Source organism: Bombina bombina, chromosome 2, assembly GCF_027579735.1.
Source record: "Bombina bombina isolate aBomBom1 chromosome 2, aBomBom1.pri, whole genome shotgun sequence".
Taxonomy (NCBI): Eukaryota; Metazoa; Chordata; class Amphibia; order Anura; family Bombinatoridae; genus Bombina; species Bombina bombina.
The window spans coordinates 587140253-587157792 of record NC_069500.1 but is presented as its reverse complement, the minus strand read 5'-3'; the positions used below and the strand labels follow the sequence as shown (position 1 = coordinate 587157792).

The 17540-nt window shown below is 39.2% G+C and overlaps 1 protein-coding gene across 3 annotated transcripts in view; it reads left to right on the top strand.

The window, feature by feature from the left end:
• PCSK5 (proprotein convertase subtilisin/kexin type 5) overlaps window positions 1-17540 on the top strand; it is an 868299-nt gene that overhangs the window by 296743 nt on the left and 554016 nt on the right. For all 3 annotated transcript variants that reach the window (XM_053702490.1, XM_053702492.1, XM_053702493.1), the window contains exon 6: window positions 15028-15116. In XM_053702490.1, the coding sequence (XP_053558465.1) occupies window positions 15028-15116 (89 nt within the window). The remainder of the gene's footprint in view (window positions 1-15027; window positions 15117-17540) is intronic.

Sequence of the window (17540 nt, the reverse complement as noted above, 5' to 3'; positions counted from 1 at the left end):
AGGTGTATTGCATTCACATACATTTTGTAATTTGCTCAAAATTATCATATTGAGGAAAAATAGAGATTTTGGATTATATTTTGCAATGGAAAAAAATATCATTTTAAATTTATTTTAAAATTTATTTTGTATACAGATATTTTGTATGGAGAAATTATTTAATGAAGTTTTTATAAAAAAGAATTTCAGTGCTCACTTGGGCGAGATTACATATACAGCGCAGGCTTCAGCACAAGCGCTGCAATCCGCGCCGCCCGTAATTTCACCTTGCACATTGGGGTATTAAATATACGGCGCCGGCAGTTCATAAAGTGCCGTAAGTTGGATAAACTAGCGATGTCCAGAAATGAGCGTAAATATGGCACTTTAGAAACTGCCGGCCCCTAAGAAAAGTAAAAAAAAAAATATCAAATCTCCCGTAAAAGTCTAACACGCGTCCCATAAATAAGCCCGACATGTAAAACCCCTATATCCGCCATCAAACCCACATCGGAACTAATAAAAATATTAACCCCTAAATCGACAACCCCCCCCCCCCACAACGCAGTATGCCTATTTGAACTATTAACTCCTATATCCGCCATTAAACACACACCGCAAGTACTAACTAAAGTATTAACCCCTAAATCCACAATCAAACCCACACCGCAATAAACCTTTTAAAGTATTAACCCCTAAATCCGCCAACCCCAACATCGCAAACTACCTAATAAAACTATTAACCCCTAATCCGCCATTAACCAACAACGCAAACTACTTAATAAAGTATTAACCCCTAAATTGCCAAAGCCCACAACGCAAATAATTAAATTACTAAGCCCCCTAACCTAACACCCCCTAAATGAACCCAAATTACAAAATACTAAAGTTACTATTAAAATAAAAAAATCTAACACTACTTTAGTCAAAATTAAAATCCGGGTGTAGACTGTCCCTTTAAACTACAATTACATAAAATAAAAAAATCTAAGATTACAGAAAATAAAAAACAAAATGATCAAATTTTAAAAATATTATACCTAATCCCTATGAAAATAAAAAAGCCCCCCCAAAATAAAAACACCCCCTACTCTATGAATAAACTACCAGTAGCCCTTAAAATGGCTTTTTACAGGGCATTGCCCCAAGATAATCAGCTCTTTTTACATTAATAATACACAAAGTCCCCCCCTAACAGTAAAACCCCCACCCACCAAACCCCCCAAAATAAAAAATCTAACACTAAAAAACCTAAACTACCCATTGCACTGAAAAGGGCATTTGTTGGGCATTGCCCTTAAAAGGGCATTTATCTCTTTTACAAAATGCCCAGACGTACCCACGTACCTCTGGGATTTTGCTGTTTCTCTCGTTCAGAGAGGGATTGCCTGGTATTTTGGGGCTGGATTGTACTGTTAAGTCAGGATCAGACTGATATGCCTCAGGAAAGTTCTTCTCTGTGAAAGGCACATGTTGAGCAAAAAAGGCTGCTGCTTGGGTGGTAATTAGCCATAGAACAAGCTATTATGCTATTGTTCGTTCCCAGGTTGAGCGCTCCTCTCTTTTTATTTATGCAAATTATGACACTTAGGGAAGTCTCTCTAAGTGTGATATGGGAATCCAGACGTGGACCCGTTGCTCAGTGCGCCTAGAGGGATATGGCTGCACCTCACTGACGAGGCCCACAATAGGCGGAAACGTATGTCTGGGGTTTTGCTGTTTCTCTCATTCAGAGAGGGATTGCCTGGTATTTCTGGGCTGGACTGTACTGTTAAGTCAGGATCAGACTGATATGCCTCAGAAAAGTTCTTCTCTGTGAAAGGCACATGTTGAGCAAAAAGAGGCTGCTTCTTGGGTAGTAATTAGCCATAGAACAAGCAATTATGCTATTGTTCATTCCCAGGTTGAGCACTTCTCTCTTTTCATTTATGAATCTGCCAAGGTTGATCCAATGTTCTCATACCACACCACTTCCAGTCCGGCATTACATACATTGAGAACTCAAATATTATGTAACAAACACATCAATAACGCAAACGATAACGTTATGTTATGTATATATATAGCAATTATAAACCTGTGTCTAAAGATGCTATGTCAACACATGTTGTTATAGGTTCCGGTCTGAGTATCCTTAGTGTACCCGGAAGTAGCATAATGCATGTCAAACCGGAAGTGGGGCATCATAGTATGATTACAGTGTAGATAGACGGTTCCCGAAACCGGAAGTGGGGCATATTACAGTGACACAGCATAGCTAAAGCTATATACATGTGCATATTATTCAAACTAATAAACCATGTGAAAGGCACACAATATTAACATAGTCTATGCTGGTAAAAAAATGTGCAAACTTATGTGAGTAAATGGGTACCTTACAAACACGGTACTTATGTGCTCTCAGAATCGTGTATTAATTGAAATTAGTATTATTGTACTGGCTGTGACCCACATACTATACTAAAAGGTATATAGTAGTCTGTGTTGTTAGTTATATCACTAACTTGGTATAACTTAATAAATGTATATATGTCATAGAATGTTATTGATTACACTACTGCAGATCCATCAGAGATTAATTTGTCAGAGAGGTGTCTCATGTAGATATCCCAGCTAACACATTGCTGTATATAGCTAACAGAAGTGCAGAACCAATGTGGGTATTCAAAGAGTATTATTGCAGGAAATATGAATGTTCTGTCATGCGTAAGGTCCACTCCAGGGTCTATAGAACTCTGGGGTAGAACTTATAGTGGGTAAACAGATGCAGATACCCGATGTCTAAAGTCACCAAGGTACCTACATCAAACTCACCAAGAACTATATATCTGCTGCCCAAAACCCAACTGCACACTATCAGCTTTGTTTACATAAGACTACCCAGATCTGGGGGTTCAGTCCCTTTGGAACAATAGTGTCCAGTCTCAGAATGCATTCTGCCTCTTTCCTGAGAAGCATTTTGTTCCTGTTTCCACCTATCAAAGGTTTTGGGATGTGGTCAATCAGGATAACTCTTAAAGATGCCACAAGGTGTTTTGCCTCCATCCAGTGGCATGCCACCAGTTGGTCTGACCGTCCCTTCTCCATGGCCTGTCTCATGACCATCCTCTGGTTCGCCATGCACTCCCTTAGTGTCCCTTGGGTCTTATCGATATAATGTTTCCCACATGGACAAAACAGCATGTACACTACATATTCCGTAGTGCACGTTATGGAATGTTGGATGGTATATTTTTTGTTGCTGTGTGGGTGATTACATTTTTTGTGGTTATTAATCCATTGCATGTAGTGCAGTTTGGGCACTTATAGCAGCCCCTAATGTTGGGTTTAATGGCAGTTTCATAGGAATTTACAGGATCAGTTCTGCCCAGAAGGTCACAGATATTGGCATTTTGCTTGTACCTCACCATGGGGGTGATTGATTTGGCAAATGACAGTTTTGGATCTGAATGTAAGATTGGCCAGTGTTTTTTTGGCTATTTGGCCCAATTTAGCTGTATTAGGAGCAAATGTGGTAGTCATAATTAATTTTGGTTCTTTATCCTTGTTGTGAGTCAGCGTTTGAAGGACATCGTCTTGAGTGAGTCCCTTGATTTGTTCAAAGATAGGATCATTCACTTTCGACTTGTACCCTCTGTTGAGGAATTTTGTCTTCCTATCAAGTAGTTGTGAGACCCCTTTATCTGTATTGGAATTGTTCCTAATTGTGCGGATCATTTGGGACTTAACAATTCCCTTTGCTAATGTGTGTATATATATTTATATATACATTCTACATTAATGCTGCAGTATAGGTCATCAAACTGTTGGAATTCCTGCAAATGTTTAGTGCACACTCCTACCTTAAAAGTTTGACACTATAATGTCAAATATAGCATCGGAGACCTCATACATCCTTCAGTGATATATTTAACACTCTGCCAGTACTGGTCCCCATTATAATCCACTAAAGTGTGCTTGGTGTATGATGCTGGATATTTTTGATGTCCTTTTCTATTGCATTCAAGTCCATTATATGTACACATCTGTCCAATCACCCACATTGTATCCAAAACAGTTATCTTACACTTGGAATAAGTGATCAAAAATTAACTATAAGAAGCAGGCTTTCCTCAGGTGTTTTGTAGATTTTCTGCAGATTTCCATGGCAGCAAAAGATATGCAGCCAAAGTGAATGTCAAACATTGCACCCAAAAGTGTATTTTGGTCTAGGTCAACTAGAACTGTGCCTAATACAGCAGAATTTAGGGAAAGGCAGGAAATTTTAAGGTGCATTTTTTTTAAATAATCATGTTACAAATTAATAATCCCTGGATGTCTAGAGGGGATGCAATTTTTGGGGTCTGGGCATTCAGGGCAGCAGATTGCCCAGTTCTTAAGGCAGAAAAAAATACACCAATACACCAGTGAAATAATGAAATTGATTCAGTATTGAAGATAACTAACAGCTAGATTACGAGTTTTGCATTATGAGGGGTGTGGTACTAACTTGCAAGTTATTGTCACCGCTCACTTCCCTACAGCGCTGGTATTACAGGTTTTTAAAAACCCGGCGTTAACAGGCAAGAAGTGAGCATAGAACAAAATTGAGCTCCATACTACACTCCAATACCAGCGCTGCTGAAAGCTGCGGTGAGCTGGTTTTACGTGCTTGTGCACGATTTCCCCATAGACATCAATGGGAGAGCCGGCTGAAAAAAAGTCTAACATCTGCAAAAAAAGCAGCGTAAAGCACTGTAACGCAGCCCCATTGATTCCTATGGGGAAACAAAATTTATGTTTACACCTAACACCCTAACATGAACCCTGAGTCTAAACACCCCTAATCTTACACTTATTAACCCCTAATCAGCCGCCCCCGACATCGCCGACACCTACATTATACTTATTAACCCCTAATCTGCCGCTCTGGACATCGCGGCTCATTGGAACAGCCAATAGAATGCAAGCTTAATCCTATTGGCTGATTGGATCAGCCAATAGGATTGAAGCTCAATCCTATTGGCTGATTGCATCAGCCAATAGGATTTTTTCACCTTTAATTCTGATTGGCTGATAGAATTCTATCAGCCAATCTGAATTCATGGGGCACCATCTTGGATGACATCATTTAAAGTAAACTTCATTCATCGTTAGCCATCGAAAGAAGAGGATGCTCCGCGCCATATGTCTTGAAGATGGAGCCGCTCCGCGCCGGATGGATGAAGATAAAAGATGCCGTCTGGATGAAGACTTCTGCCCATCTGGAGGACCACTTCTGCCGGCTTGGATGAAGACTTCTCCCGGCTTCGTTGAGGACTTCTTGCCACTTGGATGAAGACTTCTCCCAGCTGTAAGTGGATCTTCGGGGGTTAGTGTTACGTTTTTTAAGGATTTATTGGGTGGGTTTTATTTTTAGGTTAGGGTTTGGGCACTTGAAAAAGAGCTAAATACCCTTTTAAGGGTAATGCTCAACCAAATGCCCTTTTCAGGGCAATGGGGAGCTTAGGTTTTTTTAGATAGGATTTTATATGGGGGGTTTGTGTGTGTGGGTGGTGGGTTTTACTGTTGGGGGGTTGTTTGTTTGTTTTTTTACAGGTAAAAAAAGCTGATTTATTTGAGGCACTGCCCTGCAAAAGGCCATTTTAAGGGCTATTAATAGTTTTAGTTTAGGTTAGGTTTTTTTTTTCTTTTGGGGGGGCTTTTTTTATTTTGATAGGGCTATTAGATTAGGTGTAATTAGTTTAAATATCTGATAATGTCTTTTTTTATTTTGTGTAATTTAGTGTGTTTTTTTTGTAATTTAGGTAATTGTATTTAGGTAATTTATTTAATTGTAGTGTTGTGTTAGGTTAGGTTTTATTTTACAGGTAAATTTATATTTATTTTAGCTAGGTAGTTAGTAAATAGTTAATAACTATTTTGTAACTATTCTACCTAGTTAAAATAAATACATACTTGCCTGTAAAATAAAAAATAAACCCTAAGCTATATACAATGTAACTATTAGTTATATTGTAGCAAGCTTAGGGTTTATTTTATAGGTAAGTATTTAGTTTTAAATAGGAATTATTTAGTTATTAATAGTAGGTTTTATTTAGATTTATTTTAATTATATTTAAGTTAGGGGGTGTTAGGGTTAGACTTAGGTTTAGGGGTTAATAACTTTAGTATAGTGGCTGCGACGTTGGGGGCGGCAGATTAGGGATTAATAACTGCAATGTAGGTTGCGGCGATGTTAGGGACAGCAGATTAGGGGTTAATAATATTTAACTAGTGTTTGCAAGTGCGGCAGTTTAGGGGTTAAAATGTTTATTCTAGTGGCAGCGATGTCCGGAGCGGCAGATTAGGGTTAATAATTTATTTTAGTGTTTGCGATGCAGGAGGGCCTCAGTTTAGGGGTTAATAGGTAGTTTATGGGTGTTAATGTACTTTTTAGCACTTTAGTTATGAGTTTTATGCTGCAGCTTTGTAGCGAAAAACTCATAACTACTGACTTTCAGTTTACGGTATTGATCTTGGCGGTATAGGGTGTACCACTCACTTTTTGGCCTCCCAGGCAAACTCGTAATACTGGAGCTGTGGAAGTCCCATTGAAAAAAGACTTTAGGCAAATTGCGTGTTAATTTGCATTAAGGCCAAAAAAGTGTGCGGTGCCCCTAAACCTGCAAGACTCGTAATACCAGCGGTAGTGAAAAAGCAGCGTTATGAGCCTTAACGCTGTTTTTTCACTCATACCGCAAAACTCGTAATCTAGTCGTAAGTAATGTGTATGAATTCAGTTTTATTTTACTTGTTTAATAATGCTAGTTCATTACATGCAAATTCATATAGTTTCTCTTGTTAAGTGTATCCAGTCCACGGATCATCCATTACTTATGGGATATTAACTCCTCCCCAACAGGAAGTGCAAGAGGATTCACCCAGCAGAGCTGCTACATAGCTCCTCCCCTAACTGCCATTCCCAGTCATTCTCTTGCACCCAACGAATAGATAGGATGTGTGAGAGGACTGTGGTGATTATACTTAGTTTCATACCTTCAATCAAAAGTTTGTTATTTTATAATAGCACCGGAGTGTGTTATTCTTTCTCTGGTAGAATTTGAAGAAGAATCTACCTGAGTTTTTCTATGATTTTAGCCGGAGTAGATCATATTGCTGTTTCTCGGCCATCTGAGGAGAGGTAAACTTCAGATCAGGGGACAGCGGGCAGATTAATCTGCAAAGAGGTATGTAGCAGCTTATTATTTTCTGACAATGGAATTGATGAGAAAATTCTGCCATACCGATATAATGTAAACTCAGCCTTAAATGCAGTAGCAGCAACTGGTATCAGGCTGTCATGTATGTATATTTTACACTTCAGTATTCTGGGGAATGGCACTTCACTGGAATTATACTGTATGCATAAAACTTTAGCCTAATTTGCAGGGACTAGCAACAGGCTTTTTAATAACACTCAATTTATTAATGTTAAACGTTTTTTGCTGGCATGTAAAATCGTTTAATTTTCTGAGGTACTGGGTGAAAAAATGTTTTGGGCACTATTTTTTTCCACTTGGCAGTCGTTTTATTTAATTTATGACAGTTTACTGATCTCTCTCACTGTTATGTGTGAGGGGGAGGGACCTTTTTTGGTGCTTTTGCTACGCATCAAAAAATTCAGTCAGAAGTTTATTGTCTTCCCTGCATGATCCGGTTCATCTCTACAGAACTCAGGGGTCTTCAAAACTTGTTTTGAGGGAGGTAATCACTCACAGCAGAGCTGTGAGATTGTAGTTGACTGTGATAAAAAAAACGTTTATTTCTGTATTTTTTCATTTTTTTTCTGCTATCAGGGTTAGTTATCCTTTGCTAATGGGAGCAATCCTTTGCTAAAATTGTGTTTTTTACAAAGATTTGATGCTATAACTTTTCAGTTTATTAATTTTCAACTGTCATAACTTTTTCTGTGCTTCTTATAGGCACAGTACGTTTTCATATTATAGTAAATTACTTGAAAAGTATTTCCAAGTTGCTAGTTTATTTGCTAGTGTGTTAAACATGTCTGATTCAGAGGAAGATATCTGTGCTATATGTGCTAAAGCCAAAGTGGAGCCCAATAGAAATTTATGTACTAACTGTATTGATGCTACTTTAAATAAAAGTCAATCTGTACAAATTGAACATATTTCACCAAACAACGAGGGGAGAGTTATGCCGACTAACTCGCCTCACGTGTCAGTACCTGCATCTCCCGCTTGGGAGGTGCGTGATATTGTAGCGCCGAGTACATCTGGGCGGCCATTACAAATCACATTACAGGATATGGCTACTGTTATGACTGAAGTTTTGGCTAAATTACCAGAACTAAGAGGTAAGCGTGATCACTCTGGGGTGAGAACAGAGTGCGCTGATAATATTAGGGCCATGTCAGACACTGCGTCACAATTTGCAGAACATGAGGACGGAGAGCTTCATTCTGCGGGTGACGGTTCTGATCCAAACAAACTGGATTCAGATATTTCAAATTTTAAATTTAAGCTGGAAAACCTCCGTGTATTACTAGGGGAGGTGTTAGCGGCTCTGAATGATTGTAACACAGTTGCAATACCAGAGAAAATGTGTAGGTTGGATAAATATTTTGCGGTACCGGCGAGTACTGACGTTTTTCCTATACCTAAGAGACTTACTGAAATTGTTACTAAGGAGTGGGATAGACCCGGTGTGCCGTTCTCACCCCCTCCGATATTTAGAAAGATGTCTCCAATAGACGCCACCACACGGGACTTATGGCAAACGGTCCCTAAGGTGGAGGGAGCAGTTTCTACTTTAGCTAAGCGTACCACTATCCCGGTGGAGGATAGCTGTGCCTTTTCAGATCCAATGGATAAAAAGTTAGAGGGTTACCTTAAGAAAATGTTTGTTCAACAAGGTTTTATATTGCAACCTCTTGCATGCATTGCGCCTGTCACGGCTGCAGCAGCATTTTGGTTTGAGTCTCTGGAAGAGACACTTGAATCAGCTCCATTAGATGAGATTACACACAAGCTTAAAGCCCTTAAGTTAGCTAACTCATTTATTTCAGATGCCATAGTACATTTAACTAAACTTACGGCTAAGAATTCCGGATTCGCCATTCAGGCACGCAGAGCACTGTGGCTAAAATCCTGGTCAGCTGACGTTACTTCTAAATCTAAATTGCTTAATATACCTTTCAAAGGGCAGACTTTATTCGGGCCTGGGTTGAAAGAAATTATCGCTGACATTACAGGAGGTAAAGGCCATGCCCTGCCTCAAGACAGAGCCAAACCTAAGGCTAGACAGTCTAATTTTCGTTCCTTTCGTAATTTCAAAGCAGGAGCAGCATCAACTTCCTCTGCACCAAAACAGGAAGGAGCTGTTGCTCGCTACAGACAAGGCTGGAGACCTAACCAGTCCTGGAACAAGGGCAAGCAGGCCAGGAAACCTGCTGCTGCCCCTAAGACAGCATGAATCGAGGGCCCCCGATCCGGGAACGGATCTAGTGGGGGGCAGACTTTCTCTCTTCGCCCAGGCTTGGGCAAGAGATGTCCAGGATCCCTGGGCGTTAGAGATCATATCTCAGGGATACCTTCTAGACTTCAAATTCTCTCCCCCAAGAGGGAGATTTCATCTGTCAAGGTTGTCAACAAACCAAATAAAGAAAGAGGCGTTTCTACGCTGCGTACAAGATCTTTTATTAATGGGAGTGATCCATCCGGTTCCGCGGTCGGAACAAGGACAAGGGTTTTACTCAAATCTGTTTGTGGTTCCCAAAAAAGAGGGAACTTTCAGGCCAATCTTGGATTTAAAGATCCTAAACAAATTCCTAAGAGTTCCATCGTTCAAAATGGAAACTATTCGGACAATTTTACCCATGATCCAAAAGGGTCAGTACATGACCACAGTGGATTTAAAGGATGCTTACCTTCACATACCGATTCACAAAGATCATTACCGGTATCTAAGGTTTGCCTTTCTAGACAGGCATTACCAGTTTGTAGCTCTTCCATTCGGATTGGCTACGGCTCCGAGAATCTTCACAAAGGTTCTGTGTGCTCTTCTGGCGGTACTAAGACCGCGAGGAATTGCGGTAGCTCCGTACCTAGACGACATTCTGATACAAGCTTCAAGCTTTCAAACTGCCAAGTCTCATACAGAGTTAGTACTGGCATTTCTAAGGTCGCATGGATGGAAGGTGAACGAAAAGAAGAGTTCTCTCTTTCCACTCACAAGAGTTCCCTTCTTGGGGACTCTTATAGATTCTGTAGAAATGAAGATTTACCTGACAGAAGACAGGTTAACAAAGCTTCAAAATGCATGCCGTGTCCTTCATTCCATTCAACACCCGTCAGTAGCTCAATGCATGGAGGTGATCGGCTTAATGGTAGCAGCAATGGACATAGTACCCTTTGCACGTCTACATCTCAGACCGCTGCAATTGTGCATGCTAAGTCAGTGGAATGGGGATTACTCAGACTTGTCCCCTACTCTGAATCTGGATCAAGAGACCAGAAATTCTCTTCTATGGTGGCTTTCTCGGCCACATCTGTCCAGGGGGATGCCATTCAGCAGGCCGGACTGGACAATTGTAACAACAGACGCCAGCCTACTAGGTTGGGGCGCTGTCTGGAATTCTCTGAAGGCTCAGGGACAATGGAATCAGGAGGAGAGTCTCCTACCAATAAACATTCTGGAATTGAGAGCAGTTCTCAATGCCCTTCTGGCTTGGCCCCAGTTAACAACTTGGGGGTTCATCAGGTTTCAGTCGGACAACATCACGACTGTAGCTTACATCAACCATCAGGGAGGGACAAGAAGCTCCCTAGCAATGATGGAAGTATCAAAGATAATTCGCTGGGCAGAGTCTCACTCTTGCCACCTGTCAGCAATCCACATCCCGGGAGTGGAGAACTGGGAGGCGGATTTCTTAAGTCGTCAGACTTTTCATCCGGGGGAGTGGGAACTTCATCCGGAGGTCTTTGCCCAAATACTTCGACGTTGGGGCAAACCAGAGATAGATCTCATGGCGTCTCGACAGAACGCCAAGCTTCCTCGTTACGGGTCCAGATCCAGGGATCCGGGAGCGGTTCTGATAGATGCTTTGACAGCACCTTGGACCTTCGGGATGGCTTATGTGTTTCCACCCTTCCCGATGCTTCCTCGATTGATTGCCAGAATCAAACAGGAGAGAGCATCAGTGATTCCAATAACGCCTGCATGGCCACGCAGGACTTGGTATGCAGATCTAGTGGACATGTCATCCTGTCCACCTTGGTCGCTACCTCTGAAACAGGACCTTCTGATCCAGGGTCCCTTCAAACATCAAAATCTAATTTCTCTGAAGCTGACTGCTTGGAAATTGAACGCTTGATTTTATCAAAACGTGGTTTTTCTGAGTCAGTTATTGATACCTTAATACAGGCTAGGAAGCCTGTTACCAGAAAGATTTACCATAAGATATGGCGCAAATACTTATATTGGTGCGAATCCAAGAGTTACTCATGGAGTAAGGTTAGGATTCCGAGGATATTGTCTTTTCTACAAGAAGGTTTAGAAAAGGGTTTATCCGCTAGTTCCTTAAAGGGACAGATTTCAGCTCTGTCCATTCTTTTACACAAACGTCTGTCAGAAGTTCCGGACGTTCAAGCTTTTTGTCAGGCTTTAGCTAGGATCAAGCCTGTGTTTAAAACTGTTGCTCCACCATGGAGTTTGAACTTAGTTCTTAATGTTTTACAGGGGGTTCCGTTTGAACCCCTTCATTCCATTGATATCAAGTTGTTATCTTGGAAAGTTCTGTTTTTAATGGCGATTTCCTCGGCTCGAAGAGTCTCTGAGTTATCTGCCTTACATTGTGATTCTCCTTATCTGATTTTTCATTCAGACAAGGTAGTTCTGCGTACTAAACCTGGGTTCCTACCTAAGGTGGTCACTAACAGGAATATCAATCAAGAGATTGTGGTTACATCTTTGTGTCCTAATCCTTCTTCGAAAAAGGAACGTCTGCTACACAATCTAGATGTAGTCCGTGCCCTGAAATTTTATCTACAGGCAACTAAGGATTTTCGACAAACGTCTTCCCTGTTTGTCGTTTATTCTGGTCAGAGGAGAGGTCAAAAAGCTTCGGCTACCTCTCTCTCCTTTTGGCTTCGTAGCATAATACGGTTAGCCTATGAGACTGCTGGACAGCAGCCTCCTGAAAGAATTACAGCACATTCTACTAGAGCTGTGGCTTCCACTTGGGCCTTTAAGAATGAGGCTTCTGTTGAACAGATTTGCAAGGCTGCAACTTGGTCTTCTCTTCATACTTTTTCCAAATTTTACAAATTTGACACTTTTGCTTCTTCGGAGGCTGTTTTTGGGAGAAAGGTTCTTCAGGCAGTGGTTCCTTCCGTATAAAGAGCCTGCCTGTCCCTCCCGTCATCCGTGTACTTTAGCTTTGGTATTGGTATCCCATAAGTAATGGATGATCCGTGGACTGGATACACTTAACAAGAGAAAACATAATTTATGCTTACCTGATAAATTTATTTCTCTTGTAGTGTATCCAGTCCACGGCCCGCCCTGTCACTTTAAGGCAGGTAATTTTTCCATTAAACTACAGTCACCACTGTAACCTATGGTTTTCCTTTCTCTGCATGTTTTCGGTCGAATGAATGGTAATGGCAGTTAGGGGAGGAGCTATATAGCAGCTCTGCTGGGTGAATCCTCTTGCACTTCCTGTTGGGGAGGAGTTAATATCCCATAAGTAATGGATGATCCGTGGACTGGATACACTACAAGAGAAATAAATTTATCAGGTAAGCATAAATTATGTTTTTGCTTACATTTTATAATTAACATTTTTTTTAAAACATTCTCACTCTTCACTGCAATTACAAATGCACGTTACAAATTCAGATGGCTGCAATTTTATAAGATTAATGTGATTTGAGCTTTATTTTAAATTAGGGTTGCTCCGATACCGATACTAGTATCGGTGCCGATACCAAGTATTTGCATGAGTACTTGTACTCGTGCAAATGCACCGATACTTAAACCGATACCTCCAATTCCTACCCATATGCCATCTTGTGGCGTTTTTCAAACTGTATGTTCCCATTTCATTTTAAGCTGGAGTGGAGACTTAACTAAAAATTGTTCACTTCTGTTCTGCCAATACAAATTGCTGTTATTTGTATTATTTTACGTCAGAGCAGTGCTTTAAAAGCTGCTACTTTACAGCTGGAAGCCTCTCATCTTGCACAATTATGCTCAAAATATACTGTACTCTGAGGAACACCCTTAGCCAGGGCTGGACTGGGAATAAAAAGCAGCCCTGGAAAAATATGAAGACCAGCCCTATTTTCTGTTGAGTCAGTAGAATACAAATGCCCCATTTTTCTCTAAGGGGATTACTGGGACACTCCTTCCCCAATATTATTTTTAGAATTAAATTATACGACTTTGTATTTTGTACAAGTGTCAGATTTATCAGTTATATAGGCACCCTATAACCCAATTGCATCCAGTAATCACCCTTTTAAATTGTAGCTTTCCAGTCCCAGCTGCTGCAGCTGTTATTTATTGTTGTTATTATTAATATGTTATTGTAATAATTTTATTTATAAACATGTTCTATGAACTTTGTGACAACAAGCACATAAAACTGTTTTATTATTTCAAAATGTCTTTTTAGATACAGTTCATAATTATAAAGAAGCTATCTTAAATCATTAGTCTGTATTTTGCTTGGTAAACTGTCATGACATTAAAAAAGTATCGGTAATTGGTATCGGTGAGTATTTGAAAAAAAGTATCGGTACTTGTACTCGTCTTAAAAAAATGGTATCGGTGCAACCCTATTTTAAATGATTAATTAATTCAGGAAACAGGTGTGTTTATTAACTGAGCATGTGCAAAACTTAGTACTAGAAAAAAAATAGGTTTTTCAAGAGTCTAATGCTGTTTAAAATGTTACTACCAAAATGTTGTCAACCCAACTATCAACTCTGGATTGACTCTGCCAAATAAGGCAAGTTGGTCAGTGGACTTGTGACCATTGAAAAAGAATCCCAATGTCAATGTGTTTAGAAAGGTACTGTCTATGTTTTGCAGTAACTTATCTCAACCTAGTGAGACTAATTACAGACTGAAATGTGTGAATTGGAGAAGTGAGAATTGGAAACTCCACATTTTTAGTTAAATTACAGAAAAAGGAACAAAGTAATTAATACAAAATATACTGCAATTTTTTTTATTATACATACTTATTTGATATTATAATATGAAGGTGTTTAATGTCCCTTTATAATTTGATAAAACCAAAATCATTTAATAAAAATGTGAAAAATTATTTTTTTAATGGATCTGAATACAGATGATTTTGGTTCTTAATGCAAAATCTGAAATTTTAGAGTAAACTCTTCTCATGTGATGTGCTCTTTGTGTGTATCTTCTAATGGAATGGATGAAACTTCACATTCTTGTTGTCTACCAATATGATGTGTTTTGTTTTGTCACCAAGACTTGGGGAATATGGGTTACTTTATATGCAAACATATGAAAATATTTTAAATTTACTTTGTATTTCAGTCAAGGGTTATGTCTCTTTGAAGGGAGACTTTTGCCTGTATATTTTCTATTTTGAATACTTTTTTTTTTCAATTTGATAACATGACAATATCTATCTATCTATCTATCTATCTATCTATCTATCTATCCATCCATCTATCTATCTATCTATCTATATTTATATATAGGCCTACAGGGGGTACAGAGACCACAATTGCAACTGGCCCCCCACGGGTGGGGGCCCAGCTTAAAAAAAAATATATATATATATAATTTTATTTTTTACAATAAAAAACGTTGACCTGCCACTTTCTTAGATTCTTGCACCTGGGCCCTATGGTTTCTAGTTATGCCTCTGTAGGCCTAGAATACAAATGGAGCCTATTGGTAATGCTGGGTGTTTGATCTGTTGATCTGAATAGAATTTTAACAGTTTTCTGGGTTGTTTTGTGCTTTTACACTATTTAACTCTATTCTGTAAGTGTTAATGACACTTTTTTGTTTACAATATTTTAGGCATGGAACCCGTTGTGCTGGGGAAGTGGCAGCTACTGCAAATAACTCACACTGTACAGTGGGAATTGCATTTAATGCCAAAATTGGAGGTATGTATGTATCTTTTTTTCAAAAATATGTATATTATTAAAGACTTTGGGAAAAAAACTGATTTAAGCAATAAATATTGATGCAAAATACATTTTAAACTTTTTTATTTACATTATAACTTTCACACAACTATTTTCCCTTTTGTTTTTAATCTTTTAAAGGATAATATGAACTCTGTAAGGTTGCTCTTCTGCATACTGCATCTATGGTTCTTAACCTATTTGATATATATGGGCCTCCATTACAATCTATTGGGAGTTGTGTTTCTGTCTGTTTTTCTGGCTGAGAAGGATAGTTTTTGATTTGTCTCAATCACAATTACGGGATTTTAGCTGATTTTTGCACTGCTTGGTGATCACAATACGTTTCCAGTTCACTTTTTGACTACTTTTTAAGCCATCTTTTGGCTTATTAAATTCAGCCACTCAAGACACTTGATAAGTCCTTGGAAGGGCTTTTCGGGAAACCTGTAAGACTATTTCATGGCTATTTCCAAACAGTCATTTAGCTTGCACCTATGTTAAACACTTTGGAATAGACACTGAAGACATTATAGAGATGTGTTAACATACTAAGGGGCATATTTATCAATGTACGAGCAGACATGATACGAAGCCACACATTGATAAATGCCGACAGCATACGCTGTTGGCATTTATCATTGCACCAGCAGTTCACAAGAGGCCGCTAGCAGGGGGTGTCAATCAACCCGATCGTATGCGATCGGGTTGATTTCTGTCCATGGCCTCAGAGCAGGTGGACAAGTAACTTCTGTTTCCGGCGAGCCTTCGGGAGCTTGATAAATATCCCTCATAGTGTTGATTCATTAAAACTCCATCCATCCCTATTGGAGAGACTGTATACAGTCAACAGAGTATATATGTAAATGTGAAGACTACGTGATATCATGTACAGCTATGGGGATCTGCAGGAAAACTCTCTTCAATACACCCACATCTACATGTAATTTATCCTCTACTTACTGTGAGACTCTATGGCATATTTTCTATTGCTTTTGTAAACTGTGCAAAATGGTGGTAAAAGCTTATTTCCCTTAAAACCTATGGAGATGTTTTATGTGACAAACACTTTACACAATTTATAACAGCAATGGAAACTAGGCCTATGTGTTTTACCTCTGCAAAAGGGTTATACACATAGATAAAATCCCATTCTGGAGCCGCAAACTTTGCAGCTCTCAAATAAAACACAGCCTATGATTGTCAAGTTAGTGTGATTGCCAATGTTGATTGGCTCAATCTAGTTCACTACAGCTCTCAGATGTGACTTTACGTGTTTAACCCCTAGAGAAAGTAGTGGTAAATAATGCTCTAAAAAATGAGTATGTAATTGTTCCACTGCAATGTATTGTTAATTTTAAATTACTCCATTTGCTCTTTAAAATGTGTTCATTATGTATAACTTATTTGTGTAAGGACTCACTGGAGAGGTAAATCTAAGTATATCACTTCCTGCAAACATGGGAGAGATCTCCTTAAACTTAGGAAAGCCTACAACAGGAAATATTTGCAAAAACATTTTTCTTTCTATTAAATAATAGGGCTCCATTTAAGAAGCTGTGAGCGCAGCTTTGGAGCGCCTTCGGATGGCATGACAAATATTTGTACCAGGTTCCTATATTTATCAGTTCTGGTTTTTAGAAATAATAAATTAATGGAAATGTTATGTTTTAAAATATAATTTCAATGTTTATCAATGTATTGTTAATGTAAACAAATAAACTGAATTATCTGGCATATGAACTGCTTTTGTTGAATACAGTACAGGCTGGAAAGCAAGTGCTGCTGGGAGAGTTAACGTTAGTTATAAACCCTTTGTTCCCTTTTGTCAAGCAGGATTATTGGGTCCAGGGGTGTAACTAGGACTCATTTGGCCCCAGGGCAAAAGCTTTGACAGACCTGCATTTCAACATCACCCTTTTCAAAGCACCCCAAACCCCTATTAATGGTATTCTTAAGTATTCCACAGCATTGGAGAAGTTTCTCTGTGGCTGTGAATCATTCTTCTCAGTTTGTATGTCCACACTAGAGAATATGTACTTACTCTGCATTTCTGTACAAATATGCTGGCATTTTTTTTTTTTTTTTGTACAGTAATACAGTGGTGTCTATCATGGAAACCATTCCACCCTATTTGTAAATGTACATTTATAAACTTTCCTTACACTGTGAGTCCTCTGTTTCAAGGAGAAGTCACACCTAATTTTTAATATAGGTCCATTTAAAGGTGTGTGTGCCCCATCTCATTTGAGACCCATACTGAGTTTACTTGATATTATCTTCCTGCTGCTGAGCTATGGAGTCTACAACTGTTAGTACAAGCGTGTGTGTGTGAGGTTGACTGCCTGTGTGGGTTTGTGTTCAGGGGAATGTGTGTGAATCTACATTCAGGTGAGAGCCTTT